Source organism: Theobroma cacao, chromosome 4 (genome assembly GCF_053813885.1).
Source record: "Theobroma cacao isolate CCN51 chromosome 4, ASM5381388v1, whole genome shotgun sequence".
In the NCBI taxonomy this organism is placed as follows: Eukaryota; Viridiplantae; Streptophyta; class Magnoliopsida; order Malvales; family Malvaceae; genus Theobroma; species Theobroma cacao.
Genome location: NC_142642.1, coordinates 716,164 through 729,284, shown reverse-complemented (window position 1 = coordinate 729,284; position 13,121 = coordinate 716,164). Strand labels below are relative to the sequence as shown.

The window sequence follows — 13,121 nt, the reverse complement described above, 5'->3', positions numbered from 1 at the left end:
ACACTGGAACCGGAAGTGCTGAACATTGACAAAGAACCTCCTTTCTAATATAAACCAAACAAGTTTTTCATGCTCTCATAAAAAGCTTCCTTATTGCCATTCAAACCAATCTGTGATTCAAAAATATATTTACCACTTATTTTAATTCTAGTTCGAAGAGCAAATGAGTACCCAACTGACAGAGAGAGAGATTGTAATTATATTACAATATCCTGTCAATAAATTACAAGAAGTTACATGAGACTGAAAGGGAATGGCATCTCAAAATTTGGGTGTCCGGCTTAACACACAGCCATAGATATGGTACACTAGAAATACAATAAAACGCACTCCTATACCTCAACACCTTTTTAAGAACCTTATGAACCCTAGCACTGAAGAAGAAATAATCAGGCAGTTTCTATATCAACATCACCACCACACTATTGTTTCACCTTCACTCTTTGTTGTTGGCCAAAGCACTTAGTTGCTTCTCTAACTGCAACGTGATGAGACAAGTATAATGAACTCAGTTTCCAGTCAGTTGAATTAAAATCTAATGGCGATTAAAACAAGAGGAGGTGATTTGGTATGCATGAAGAATCCTCTGATGTGTGTGCTGTGTCTGTGTGAGTATTCAAGATTAATTCACAAACCTGCATATTTCTCATTTTCTGTCTCTGCAATTCCTCAACAAGGTTCCCAATACTGACAACAGAATTCAAATTTCAGTAAACTGTGCATAAAGAAAGAAAATCAGAACTGTTGGAGCTTCACGTCATACCTTTGTTGCAGCTGAATCACCTGAGATTGCAGCTCTCTCTCCCTCAAAGAAGAATGTGGTATCTGCACATACAATTAAGACAACTTAATCATTCCTTTAGAAAAATAAACTCTTTAACAACGTATGCCTATTTGATAAAAGAAGTCTCAGCATGAGATATCCAGCATTTATATAAACCAAATCCCATGGTCATAAAAATGCATAAATAATAGGGTAATTGACACCATGGAACATCACGTTGTCATATGATTATTAAGATATAAAGGTTGATTAGTTACCTGCAAAAGGTCATTGGTGCCTACCTCTGTCAAGTCCCCAGGCTTACCTATATAAGCAAGAGAAGTCAAATTTAACATCATACTATCTTCCAAGTTTAAGCAGCAAAAATGCAGACAATCAAAATATAGAGGCATTACCATAAGTTTGCTCCAAATACTTGATCAATCTAATGATTTCTTCCTGTCAGCAATCATCAACAAACAGAACATGTTTTCAGATAGGCAGTCTCTATGACATCAGAGAGAACATACAAAAAGAAACATACCCTTTGCACGGTGTTCTGTTGCAAAATGCATTGTAGAGATGGGAGAACCGCACTAGCTGTAAGGTTTAGAGATGATGGACAGGTTGAACCTCCGATAGCCGGGTTAAAGTTGCAGTTTGTAGGTCCCTGAATGAGAGAAAATAATGGCAATGGTCACCAAGCCATTGCCTAAAAGATAAATCACTAAGTTCCATCCTCATTATTCTTCATCCCAAAAACACATGAATTCAAACATAGAAGACAGTTTGTAAAAGCAACTGTGTGGGCTACGATGAGGAAGTATAAGCCACAAAATGTTCACGGATGGCAATCCAGATATTAGTGGATAAACTTAACCAAAAGCAATGAAGTATTACATGAAAAATACAGTTTGAAATAAGATTAAACATGCATCCATAAGGACAAGCACATGAAACAAATACAGCAATACAAGTCAATCATATTTAAAGAAACCAAAGTCTGTGGTGAAATCATTTACCATATAGTCTTTCAGCAGAAATATAATTTATTCAATATGACATAAAATTATAACAGTTGATGGCATTAGATGTATGCCATTTTGTTGATGCAGCATCTTCCATGATGACAAACTATGTAGATATTTATCAATGCTAATAATTTTCACTGCAGTATATTATAACAGACAAAGTAAGACATTGACACTCAATATGCATCAATTCATAACTGTGCTGCTGATTTCAAATAAAACACTGTTTATTAATACAAAGTTGCATATCAAATGCGGTCGTTATAATTGATTTCATCCAAATAATGACAAAATAGCTACTTAAACAATCGCATCATTTAAAAAAATCCATGTCGACTTTTGTGACCTGTTTCTTACTTCTCATCATTTCTGTTTCTCGATTCTGTTAAAATGTGAAATCTATGGAAATAATAAAGAAATGAAAAAATAAAAGAAAATAGGAAGATTACTAGGGAAAAAAATTGTAGATTTTTTAAATGACATGACTGCTTAAATGATTATTATGCTGTTATTTCGTCATTTCTTTGAACCGAATCTGTTAAGGTGACCATATTGGATACAATTTAAAAAGTTCAGCAAACAAATTGGGGCAAATTGAAGTTCGGTGAGCAAAGTGGAAAAAAGCTATAAGTTTAGTGACCATCAATAAAATTTAATGTTTCTTTAGATAACATGAGGTTAACATTACATACTAAGGCTGATTCGGGTTGAGTGGAAGTTAGCCTAAAATTGCAGATGTACCTTGGGACTCAGATCTGCTGATGTCACCTTAAAACGTCCCCGCTGAACAACTGCTCCTTCTGATGCATCCTCTGATACATAACAAGAGGCCAAGAAACAAAACTTAGTTCATTAGAGTACAAATAAGTAGTATAGCTTCTGGGTAGAAATGGAAGAAAACAAAACAAGAAAATACCCGATGAAATGTTATTTGTTTCTCTCCTATGGCGGTACGACAATGGACCACTGTAGTTGCGATCAGATGGAAATTTAGGCTGTGGGAAGTCCCTTCAAAACATTTTTTATATACCCAAGTTAGTATAGATTATGTCATCAAAAACATTTCCAGTCTAAGTAAATGGCAATGATAAAACCAACAATGTTCTTTTTAACTCCCCAGCCAAAAGAAAGTCCCCATGTACCAGATCATACATCTAGGACAACCAACGAATTCAAAACCTCATCATATCTGGAGCTTGTTAATGGGCAAAAGATCTTCCTATGTGATAATTCAATGCACACTTCAAGCTTTCTATCATGTTTGGTGATAACAATTACAAGCTCAGGGTAAACTTGACTTGGAACAAAGCTTACCTGTCCCCATCTCCTGTAACCTTTTTAGGAGAAAAGGCATTATCAGGTATTAGTGAACCGCTCAAGAAATTTTTATGCTCTGGAATGACCTGACGTGGTAAAGAGCTACTTTGCCCGGAATTCTCACCCTCATTTCTTCCAGCATCTTGGTCTGCAGCTCTTGATGACTTTGTAATGATCTGTTCACTTTCTGATCGGGTAGCACCTTTCCAATTTGGACTATTTGCACCCTCATCATCTTCACCAATGTCAAAACAGCCTCTGCACCAATTAAATAGTCGCATAAGTGACGGAATTAAAATAAATGGCAACCTTTCTTTTTCCAAAAGAAAATAGTAATTAGCCTAAGAGGTACCATATATGTTCTTGACAAAAAATATTCAAAAGAAAATACTACAGAAAAGCAGATAACTTAATAATTGAATGACTAAAACTGTGACAAAATACCGCTTTCTATTCAAAAAAATTACGATTCGAAATCTCTTTGAATGTGACAAATGCCAAAATTGATATCCTCCAAATTATGTTCTATGAATGAATTATTTGCAATAGTAACACCATGCAAGCATAAAAATGTCATACTTGAGAGCTTGAAGAGGTTTAATAGGAAATGAAACAAGTGAACTCTCCAAATCATGAAGATCACTAAGCCCGTCCTGAAACAAGTAAAAGGTGGATTTAAATCTTAATGGATAAGTTTAATCAAATGAATTCAACCAAGAATTGAAGAACTGACAATTTAACTGTATCGAAATAATTTAGAATTATGACTGGTACCTCCTGGCTAGTTGCAGCAATGGAATTACTAGCCATTTCTGGAGACATCCTCTCTGCTGGTAATCCAACATCATCATGCCTGTCCCTTTGCTTCCTGCTCCCATCTCGATCTTCTGCACTTGACACATCATCATAATCTTGAATCTGCAGGTAAAACAGTCAGCACTTGTATGAGATAAAGATAATATAGCAATTTTTGGACTCTCTAGATAATTAATAATAAAAAAAAAAATAACATGGGTAATTAAAAATACTTACAAGTGCAGCCTGACTTTTCAAGTCCTCTAGGTTGAAATTCCAGGCACTGATGCCTCTTATATACTCTTGCTGCAAGGTAAAAGGAATTCATATTAAAAGTGATACTATGCAATCATATATATTTACTATACCATGGGCATTTGTTAATCAAAGTAAAACTAGCTGCATATAGTTTCTCTTAATCTTTAAGACCTGACATGAACGTGGAACTGAGAGCAATTGGGATTACTCACAGTACAAAACCTAAAACACTAGTAAGGCATGAATGGAAGAACCTGACACTATCAGTTACTTTTTCACAAAAAAAGTAAACAAGCTCCATTATTAACCTGCGATAATTGCTCCTTGTCCTCATAGAGAGCTTTATTCTGTACAAGAAGATCAGCCTCTTTTGCCTGAGACATAAAAGAAGAGATCAAAGTTGCAAATTAATTCCCCATCGTAAACAGAGGTCAGAAATTAAATAAAGAGGGTAAGCAAGAGACCTTTAGCACCCTAAAACGTTCACCTAATGGAGCAAGGCCATCAAGAATGCTACGAGCCAGATAATCATGGGGGCGTGCATGTTTAAAGAAATGGTGCTTCAAAAGCTTCTCTGAAGTTGGACGTTTCTTTGGGTCCTTCACCAGGCAAGTAGCTACCAACTCCTTGAAAGACTAGAGAAGTATAACACTATCAGAATGATACTAACAAGTGATATCAGCCACTGAGATGCAATTGAATAGCACAAACCTTTGAAAACCTCTTGTCTCTTTCATAGTCCAGACCAGGAGGAGCATTTTGCAAGGTCATCAACAGAACCTGCAGCAAAAATGGGAGTAAATAACCAAATTAAGAACTAAAGCAGAAGGCAACAACAAAAAATATACAATATGCAACTGGTATAACTATCTGAAGAGATTTACTTTCATTGGTGGATACTTAGAAAATGGGGCATGGCCATGAGCAAGTTCAAGGGCCGTTATTCCAAAAGACCATATGTCTGCTCTGTTCACAGAAAGAAGAAAAGCAAACAGAATGATTTAAAAGGCACAACAAAACAAAATAATGAAAGGAAAATGAAAAGAAAACGTATAGATCAGCAATCAACTTACTTAAAGTCATAACCATGCAATTGCTGCATAACTTCGGGAGCCATCCTGAAATAAAGAGCAACGGGGAAGGAGACACATTGTGGTCATCATCAACTCTCAAAATTGAAATGCCATGATAAAAACACTAATGCAAGTAAAATCCCACACTGTTGAAAGGCCAATGCAAAACAAATACCAGCAAGGAGTTCCAACAAAAGTATTTCTGGAACGCTGTCTGTCTCCAGTATCAAACATGCATGCTGATACTCCAAAGTCTGCCAACTTGACAGAACCATTAGAATCAATTAAAATATTCCCAGCCTGCAAACAGAAGATATGAATGTAGATAAGTATAGCAGAGATAATAATCCCCCAAAATGAGTAGGAAGGAAAAGAACAACAACAAAATAACAGGGCGATATGATGTTGACATATGTAGCACAATCGGGATTGTAGTTGTCAAAGAAATAACGAGATTAAGTCATCTCAAACCAATAGACTAATAGATCATTATCATTCAGTATTAGCATAAGGTTTCATATCTAGAAAGCAGAAGCAAATTTTTCCCTGCATTTATCATGCATTGTCAATCAATGACATTACAAGAAGAACCATAAGTTGTTCATATTACTCTATTTGTCACCAAATATAGCTTTCTTAAGCTGAATTTTTATAGAAGACAGTCAACAACTAATTGGCTTGGCCTCTGAAATAACTCCTTGTGGGATAAACAAGAAAACACATGGCATGAAAATAAAACAAGAAGGGGCAATCAGATACCTTCACATCTCTATGAATGTGCCCATGGGCATGAAGATAAACAAGAGCTTTTAGAACTTCACGCAATAAAGTAGCAATAACAGGCTCTTCAAAACCTTCTGAATAAACAGATTTCATTATATGCAAGCAGGATCCCCCAGCCATGTATGGCATCACAACCCAAAGGTTATGACCAGCAGTGAATGAACAATGCGCCCGTAATACATTTGGGTGATCGATCAAGCTCATGGTCTGTACCTCTCTGCGGATGCCATCCTGTATCATTTGCAAACAGAAACCATTCAATATGAAAGAAATAATATGCTTTATGTCAACTCTTGTATGGAGTTGAGGGGACTCATAAGAAAAGTGTATAACTGAACATGATATCCAGGCAACAAATCATGAAATACCATACTTACCAGATCATTATTGCACTTTTCCAGATCAAGAACCTTGATAGCAACAATCTCATTAAGTGGAATGCATAAAGCCCTACACACAGTAGCGCTGACACCCTCTCCAACTTCTTCGTATAATTTATAATCTATTGCATTGACTGGATATCGTTTCTCCGAAGGATGCTCCATGTTTTCTTCTTACAGCATACCATTACATCCCTCTTTACACCTAGATATTCCAATTAACAAAAACAAAATTTGACCTAAAGATTGGACTGTCAATCTAATGTGGGGCATCTTCCAATTAGGTAGCATCTTCCCTTTGTTAACGCTCAGCAGTGTAGAAGTCCACTCACTTCATCAAGTTAATAGCCTTACTCAGTCCTTTTCCTTGCATACAGAAACAGTTTAAACCCCAAAATCCAAGTTAATAACAGAAAAGACCCTAAACAATACACCAAGTATTTCTGTGATTGAACAATTGGAACAAGCAGTAAACCGTCCAACAGGGCACTCAGCAAGGCACTATAAGAAGAATGATTCAACCCAAATAGCAAGCAGAAGCCTAAAGGCTAGCAAACATCGTATGGCACCAAACTAACAAATGCACTCCAAATCCAGCTAAACGTCTGCGCAAACTATTGAAGAACCAAAATGTATGGAAGATAACACGAGGCCTGTAACACAAAAAGGTGGTAGTAGGGGTAGTTTAACCTGTACAAACCCCCGAAAAATACAGTGTCAAAGCTTACTTGTAAAAATACCTTTTTTTTCGAAACAATTATAGCAATTACCAACCCAAAAGAATAACAAAATTTAACCTTCCAATAGAAATCAAAACTATTAGATGCATTTATAACTCATAGAAACTTTACAACAAAATAGTCAAATCAAAAACAAAAAAAAAATTAATACCCATCTTCACAATTAATTTTCAGAAACAATTCCATCAAAAAAAAAATTTAGAAGAAAAAGAAACAGAAAAGTTGAATAAAAGAGACCAACTCTTTTAATTGTCCAGCTTTTATACACTGATTTCAAATATCAATTTTCATTTTCCAAAATCCAATAAAACAAAGCACCTTTTTATATAATTCTAGCTTAAATTACAAAACAAACTTAAAAATAGAACTAAACTGTAACTATCATTCCAACTTCTAATTAATTAAGTACTAAATATCATAGCATTCATAAAATCACTCCAAAGTTTCCACATTTCCTCTACAAAACTACTAAACCAAAACCAAAAATAAAAATAAAAACAAAATCAAAATTCACTAATCCCAAGCATCTTCCCAATCAAAAAGAACTAACCAATTAGAAATTCATAAAAATAAGCTAAAATTATCCACAGATTTAACACAAACCTAGGGTTTCAGCGGATTCAAATCAGAGCTGAATCTGAAAACCTCACAAAATTTGCATTAATAAATCGATACACAACCCCTCCACCCCCTTCAAACGACGTCGCTTAAAGGAGGCTTTTTCTTTTCAGCCTCAAATTTCGATCTTTCCTCTCCTTCTTCGTCTCCTTCTTCTTCTTCTTCTTCTTCTTCCTCTTCAAAGACGACTCTAACGATGACGAATTGGCGATGATAATTATTGGCCGATAAATATTATAATTAGATAAAATTAAAAAAATTAAAAAAAAAAAAAAAAAACCGTCGAGTTTCAGGTCCTCGGATCGAATCTTCCAACTTTCACAGTTTGCAAGAAAAATAGTCAAAAATACTAATTTTTTTTTTCCTTTTTAGCTTTGATAGAGCAGAGTAAAATGAGAGGAAAATATAAGAGGGAAGAAGCTCGAGTTCGATGCAAATTGGAGTGGGACCCGAGCAGGAAGAGATTTTGATGAGTTTATGGTGTCTTCTCTCTTAGTAGGTGAAAATATCGTGGCGTGGAGAATCGTAAATTTATCGGCCCAAATTATCGAGGAAGCTCAAGAGAGGGGTGGGTGATTGCCTCACCTGAGAGTGAGACCTCCCTCGGTCAACCCTGGTGGCTCATCATCGGTTGTTTATCTTCTTTCTTTTTTCAGAAAATTCGGAAAGCAAAAATATATCACTCAACTTTCTAATTAGAGTGCAAATATTACAGCTTTTGCACTACTAAATAAAGTTAACTATAATTTAATTTTCTACCTTATTTATCAATTTACATTCTAATTACATCATTAATAATAATAATAATAATAATTTATGAGTTCTCTTTGTAAATTAATTTAATTTTTTTTAATCACAGACTCGTACTTTCAATTTAAAAAATGTCTAATAAATGGAGCTGAAGTGGAATCATATGATCGATGCGATAAAACTGAAGGTTTTTACGGTGAGCTTGAGCATACTGAATCCTACCTACCCTTAAATACAAGGACACTGTAGGTGTAAAACTTCAACTTAGCCATGCATCCGACAGACAGCTATGACTATGAATAAAAACACCTCCCCAGATTTGTTCTCAAAGTCTGCATATCTATTTGCATTTCTTTATTACTCTTTTGCCAATCAATCAATGAAGTACAAATCATTCGCCCCAAATATAGGAAAAGAAATAGCTCAATTTGGACGTCAACTCAGCAAGTTTTGTTCTACTATTCCCCCCCAAAGGGGCAGGGCAGCCCTTCGGTTTTAGGGTTGGCAACTTTGCTGCCCTTGTCAATCTGTTTTTTTTTTTTTTTTTGAAGTCATTGTCATCCTCAAAATGGCTTCAATAATTCTCTTTAATTATACATTGGTTGGCTTCTAATTGCAATCTCTGCCCATATTCCCATTGCTGCTTTCACCCTGATACAAATTCAGATGAACAAGTTGAGATTTAGTCATACACGCCGTTTCTTCCAGGTAGGCAATGTCACTGTTGTTTCACATGCCACATTAACTTTTTTCCTTATCACAAGCATCTTCCTTTCATGGCAGAAGAAAGTCATTGTTCATCTTTTTCTTTATTGCTAGCCATATCTGGGCTACCGTATCTACTTACCAGCTCGTCCAGATTGAATTCATTTTCATTGTACCTGAACCTTTTATCAGTGCATTTCATCTGCCATGAACTGTGACTTGTGAGAGCAAGATTTTCCTTTTTTTTTTTTTCAAAGGAAAAGGGGAGTGGGTTTTGAATCAAATTCATAGTATTGGAGCTGTAGCTTTAGTGGGTTGATCATCCTATCCAACTTGAACAAAAAGAGCAGGGGCAGGCTTGGGCTGGTACTCGTAGGCCCATCAAAACCTGAGTAAAGAGAATCTAAGCATAGTAAATTGTAGTCTCAAACATGTTGGCTGCAGGTGCAGGCTGATGAGAAGAAGGAAGGATATGAATTTGGTGTCAAATGAAATCCGGGCACGTGGAGATGTAGGTGGACAAAGCACATGAGTTTAAAGACTTTGGGTGGCCAGAGTTGACACATAGCAGGGCCTTAGCTGAGGGCTGGGGGGGGCCGGACGTCCTCCTTCCCCTAGCAAGCTTAAGAACCAGGACACTAAACACATCCAGGACAGGTCTCCCCTACAAATTACCTACCCTACAATTGGACTCCCAAGGACTTGCAATAAAGGCCGTTTGACAGCCTCCTCCTTTATTTATTTTTCATGTCAATCTGTCACTCATATGAAATCATCAAATCAATGTTTAATAAGTTATTGTCCTTACAAGGCAGGAAAATATTTTGTCACCTGCTGCTGGCTGTTGTTCCAAGCTTAGCTAGCCTGGCCTAAATAAATGGGCCACAACGGGTTTGAGCTTCCCAAACCTTGTCTAGCCTAAGCTGTTCATGGCCTCAATGAATTTTCCATATGAAGTTTTCTATCGAAAAGTTAGATATGATAATTTTAAGTACGATACGAGAAAATACGAGTTAAATAAATTTTAAGTTTACCCTTAACGTATTTCGTGTCTAATCTTATTTGATACATTAAGATGCGAAAACAAACACGTTTAAATATGTTTACTTAATCGTTTTATCGTACTTAAATGTGTATACGTGTTTAAACGTGTATACATGACACGTTTATTAACTTATTAAATATTAATAGTTAAAAATTATTTTAACTTTATATAAATAATTTTTAATAATTATTTGATGTGTATTTTAACCTTATATATGATAATGAATTTTATGTATGTTATTTATATTAAATTTTATTATATTTGATGTTATTATTATTATTTGTTTGTTATAATTATTTTTATAATTATAGATTTTAAATTTAAATAATAATTTTTTTAATTATAAATATTTATATTTAATCGTGTTAATTATATTAAACGTGTTAATCGTGTTAAATGTATTATTAATCGTGTCGTATCGTATATTGACACATTTAATAAACGTGTAAAACGTGTTAATCGTGTCGTGTCGTGTTACACGTGTATTAAACATATACGTGTACGTATTTTAAATTTAAGACACAAATATTAAACGTGTCGTGTTCGTATTTAGTCTTAACGTGTTTCGTATCTAAACGTGTCTGACACGTTTAAGATACGAAAATATGAATTACCAGGTTTACGTAAGGTTACGATTCTAAGCAAACTTCTTCAAATGTAGAGACATGGCTTTCACTTCTTTCCACCGTATCTTGGGATCAAAGAAATATATAAGATACATGCATGCATACGTCCATATATATATGTACATACATATCACATATTACACATGTATAGGTAAGTGAAAAGAACTTGTCTGTAGTGGATTTCTCTAGTTTTTTCTTTTCTAATTTTTGGTAGGGCTGCGAGACTTTGCCACCTTTCGTTGACCATAATGATGTAAAAAGCATGAATGCGGCATGAAATATTGAAACAGACATGGGCACGAAAGCTGTTGTAGTGGAAATGAAGCAAATTTCCCCTCAAAGTTATGGATCACCTACCCTTGATAATTTCATTATGTTTTTGATAAGATTAGGACCTTTGAATTTCTTCTTTGATTACGACATTGTTAGTGAACAAATAAAACTTGTTTTATGAATCTCAAATTCAAATTAGTAAGAGATGAAATGAGTTTTAAATTTATAAGTGTAAATCTTTTACCACTTAATAAACATATATTTTTTGTTGAAAATCCGAACTCATAACAAGTTTCATCAAAGATTATTGAACGAGAACATTGTACAATTAAGTAGGATAAAATAATACGAATTTCACACTAATAAAAACTTTCATGTGGATCATCTTGCTCTCGATAGCTATAACTCATCTTTTATTTTTTTCTTTCATTAGATATATTTTATAAGTTACGAATAAATTGGGTATCAACCCTAAATGAAACATTTTTCTCTCCGAAATGAATCAAAATATGTTAGGGTTTTTGGTTTAGCAATGAATCTGTATATAAATTGATGTGTCTAAACTATTAGGTGTAAAAGGCAATGAATGCATCTTCCCTTCGTAGGGAAGGTATAAATGGCTTTGCAAGAAAAGAACCTCCTTTTTGTGTGTGTCACGTTTTTTGCCCAAAACTACGAAAACGTTTTTGGAGACTTCAAATTCACATATACCTTTGGGCAAATCTAAGATCCCTAAGCCTTTTTCTTTTTGTTTTTTTTGGGAATTTTTTTATGGTTTGATTAGTGAGGACACCCCATGCATGCCTGATTAATTGACTCTTAAGTTATCTATTTTGTAATCACCTTTTTATATGAAATTTGTAAATAAATAAGAAGAAAGAATCGAACTCAACTTTTTCATATTACCTTTATCCATTTTTTTATTTTAATTAAGCAAATTGAAAATTTTGTCCTATAATCACATACGATAATTTCTTTTTGACTTATCATCCTTTAGTTAATTCAAAAAAAAAGAAAAGAGGAAAATAGACCCATCTTCCTTTAGAAAATGAATGAAAAAGAAAGAAGCTCCATGCCACCATAAGCCCCATCAATAACAACCTTGTCAAGGAAGGTGAAGACTTTTGCAAGCTTTGGACTTTTCTTTTTCTTTTCGTACGTGAGTTAAAAAAGGTAATTTTCCCTTTGCTTTTTCCTTATAAGAAAAATTATACATTCGAATCTTATTAATAATATCTGATTGACTCTCGAACCACAATTGACGTGAACTGATTCTCGACCGACTGGGCTAAAGAAAAAGGGGAAAGAAACAAGTGAGAAATAGTGAGCAATCAATTTTTCCAACATAACAAACAAGGCAAAGGTGGGGGGAAGAAGAAGACTTTTGGGACAAAAAGAGTGGTGATGGGTCATGAGCTTGCATTGGCAAATTGCATGGCATCATGTCAAAAGGATGTAAATGTTTTGTTTGCGGAAGGCTAAAAACAACAATTTCCAATCATTTCAGTTGCACGTGGCACCTGCATGTTAAATCATGTTATCGTTTACTTGTACAGTGCTAGTACAAAAATTCATGGTCCCCTCCCACGGTTCCCTGTCTTGTCCCAGAAACGACTAGGAGTCCTCCTGTCCTAAAACCACGCTGGGTTTAAGTCCATGGGGGGCTTTCCAACACCCTCGTCCTTTTTCTTTGCCTCTCCACGCTTTACGCCCGCCACATCAAACTTTTCTTGCTCTTTCTATATTCATAATTTACTTCCCCTCCTATCTTCTTAAAATCCCAACCTCAGATTTTTTTAAATTAAAATTTTAAATTTTAAAATAAAATATCTCAATTCTTTAAATTTTAATTAAAATTTTAAATAACCTCATTAATTTAAAAAATAAACACCCTACTTCAAAAATATAAATACTATTAACAAAAATTAAGAAAATATTAAAATAAATATATTTTATTATTAATT

The 13,121-nt window shown here is 34.6% G+C and overlaps 1 protein-coding gene across 3 annotated transcripts; it reads right to left on the bottom strand.

The window, feature by feature from the left end:
* Window positions 1-189: 189 nt before the first annotated feature.
* LOC18600769 (Protein kinase superfamily protein) lies at window positions 190-8,337 on the bottom strand. Of its 3 annotated transcripts, none has more exons than XM_007031421.3 (21): window positions 7,744-8,337; window positions 6,398-7,090; window positions 5,997-6,251; window positions 5,413-5,537; window positions 5,238-5,282; window positions 5,049-5,130; window positions 4,876-4,944; window positions 4,629-4,799; window positions 4,473-4,538; window positions 4,144-4,212; window positions 3,886-4,029; window positions 3,691-3,764; window positions 3,109-3,369; window positions 2,711-2,802; window positions 2,536-2,606; window positions 1,308-1,433; window positions 1,180-1,222; window positions 1,042-1,088; window positions 764-825; window positions 636-687; window positions 190-478 (listed from the first exon to the last, which is right to left on the bottom strand). In XM_007031421.3, the coding sequence occupies exons 2-21, from the start codon at window positions 6,563-6,565 to the stop codon at window positions 437-439; spliced, it is 2,064 nt and encodes a 687-aa protein (XP_007031483.2). In that variant the 5' UTR covers window positions 6,566-7,090; window positions 7,744-8,337; the 3' UTR covers window positions 190-436. The 3 variants fall into 3 exon arrangements, with proteins under 3 accessions (XP_007031483.2, XP_088661469.1, XP_017975257.1); XM_088805343.1 differs by having other exon boundaries at window positions 6,398-7,053; XM_018119768.2 differs by having other exon boundaries at window positions 6,398-6,766.
* Window positions 8,338-13,121: the final 4,784 nt, after the last annotated feature.

Bases quoted from the DNA above. Each gene is read 5' to 3' on its own strand.
- LOC18600769 (XM_007031421.3), bottom strand. From the start codon at position 6,565: ATGGAGCATCCTTCGGAGAAACGATATCCAGTCAATGCAATAGATTAT. The intron at 4,945-5,048 runs GTAAATCTCTTC...TTTTTGCTGCAG, and splicing joins CTAAGTATCCACCAATGAAA to GTTCTGTTGATGACCTTGCA. The intron at 479-635 runs GTTTGTGAATTA...ATCACGTTGCAG, and splicing joins AGAAAATGAGAAATATGCAG to TTAGAGAAGCAACTAAGTGC.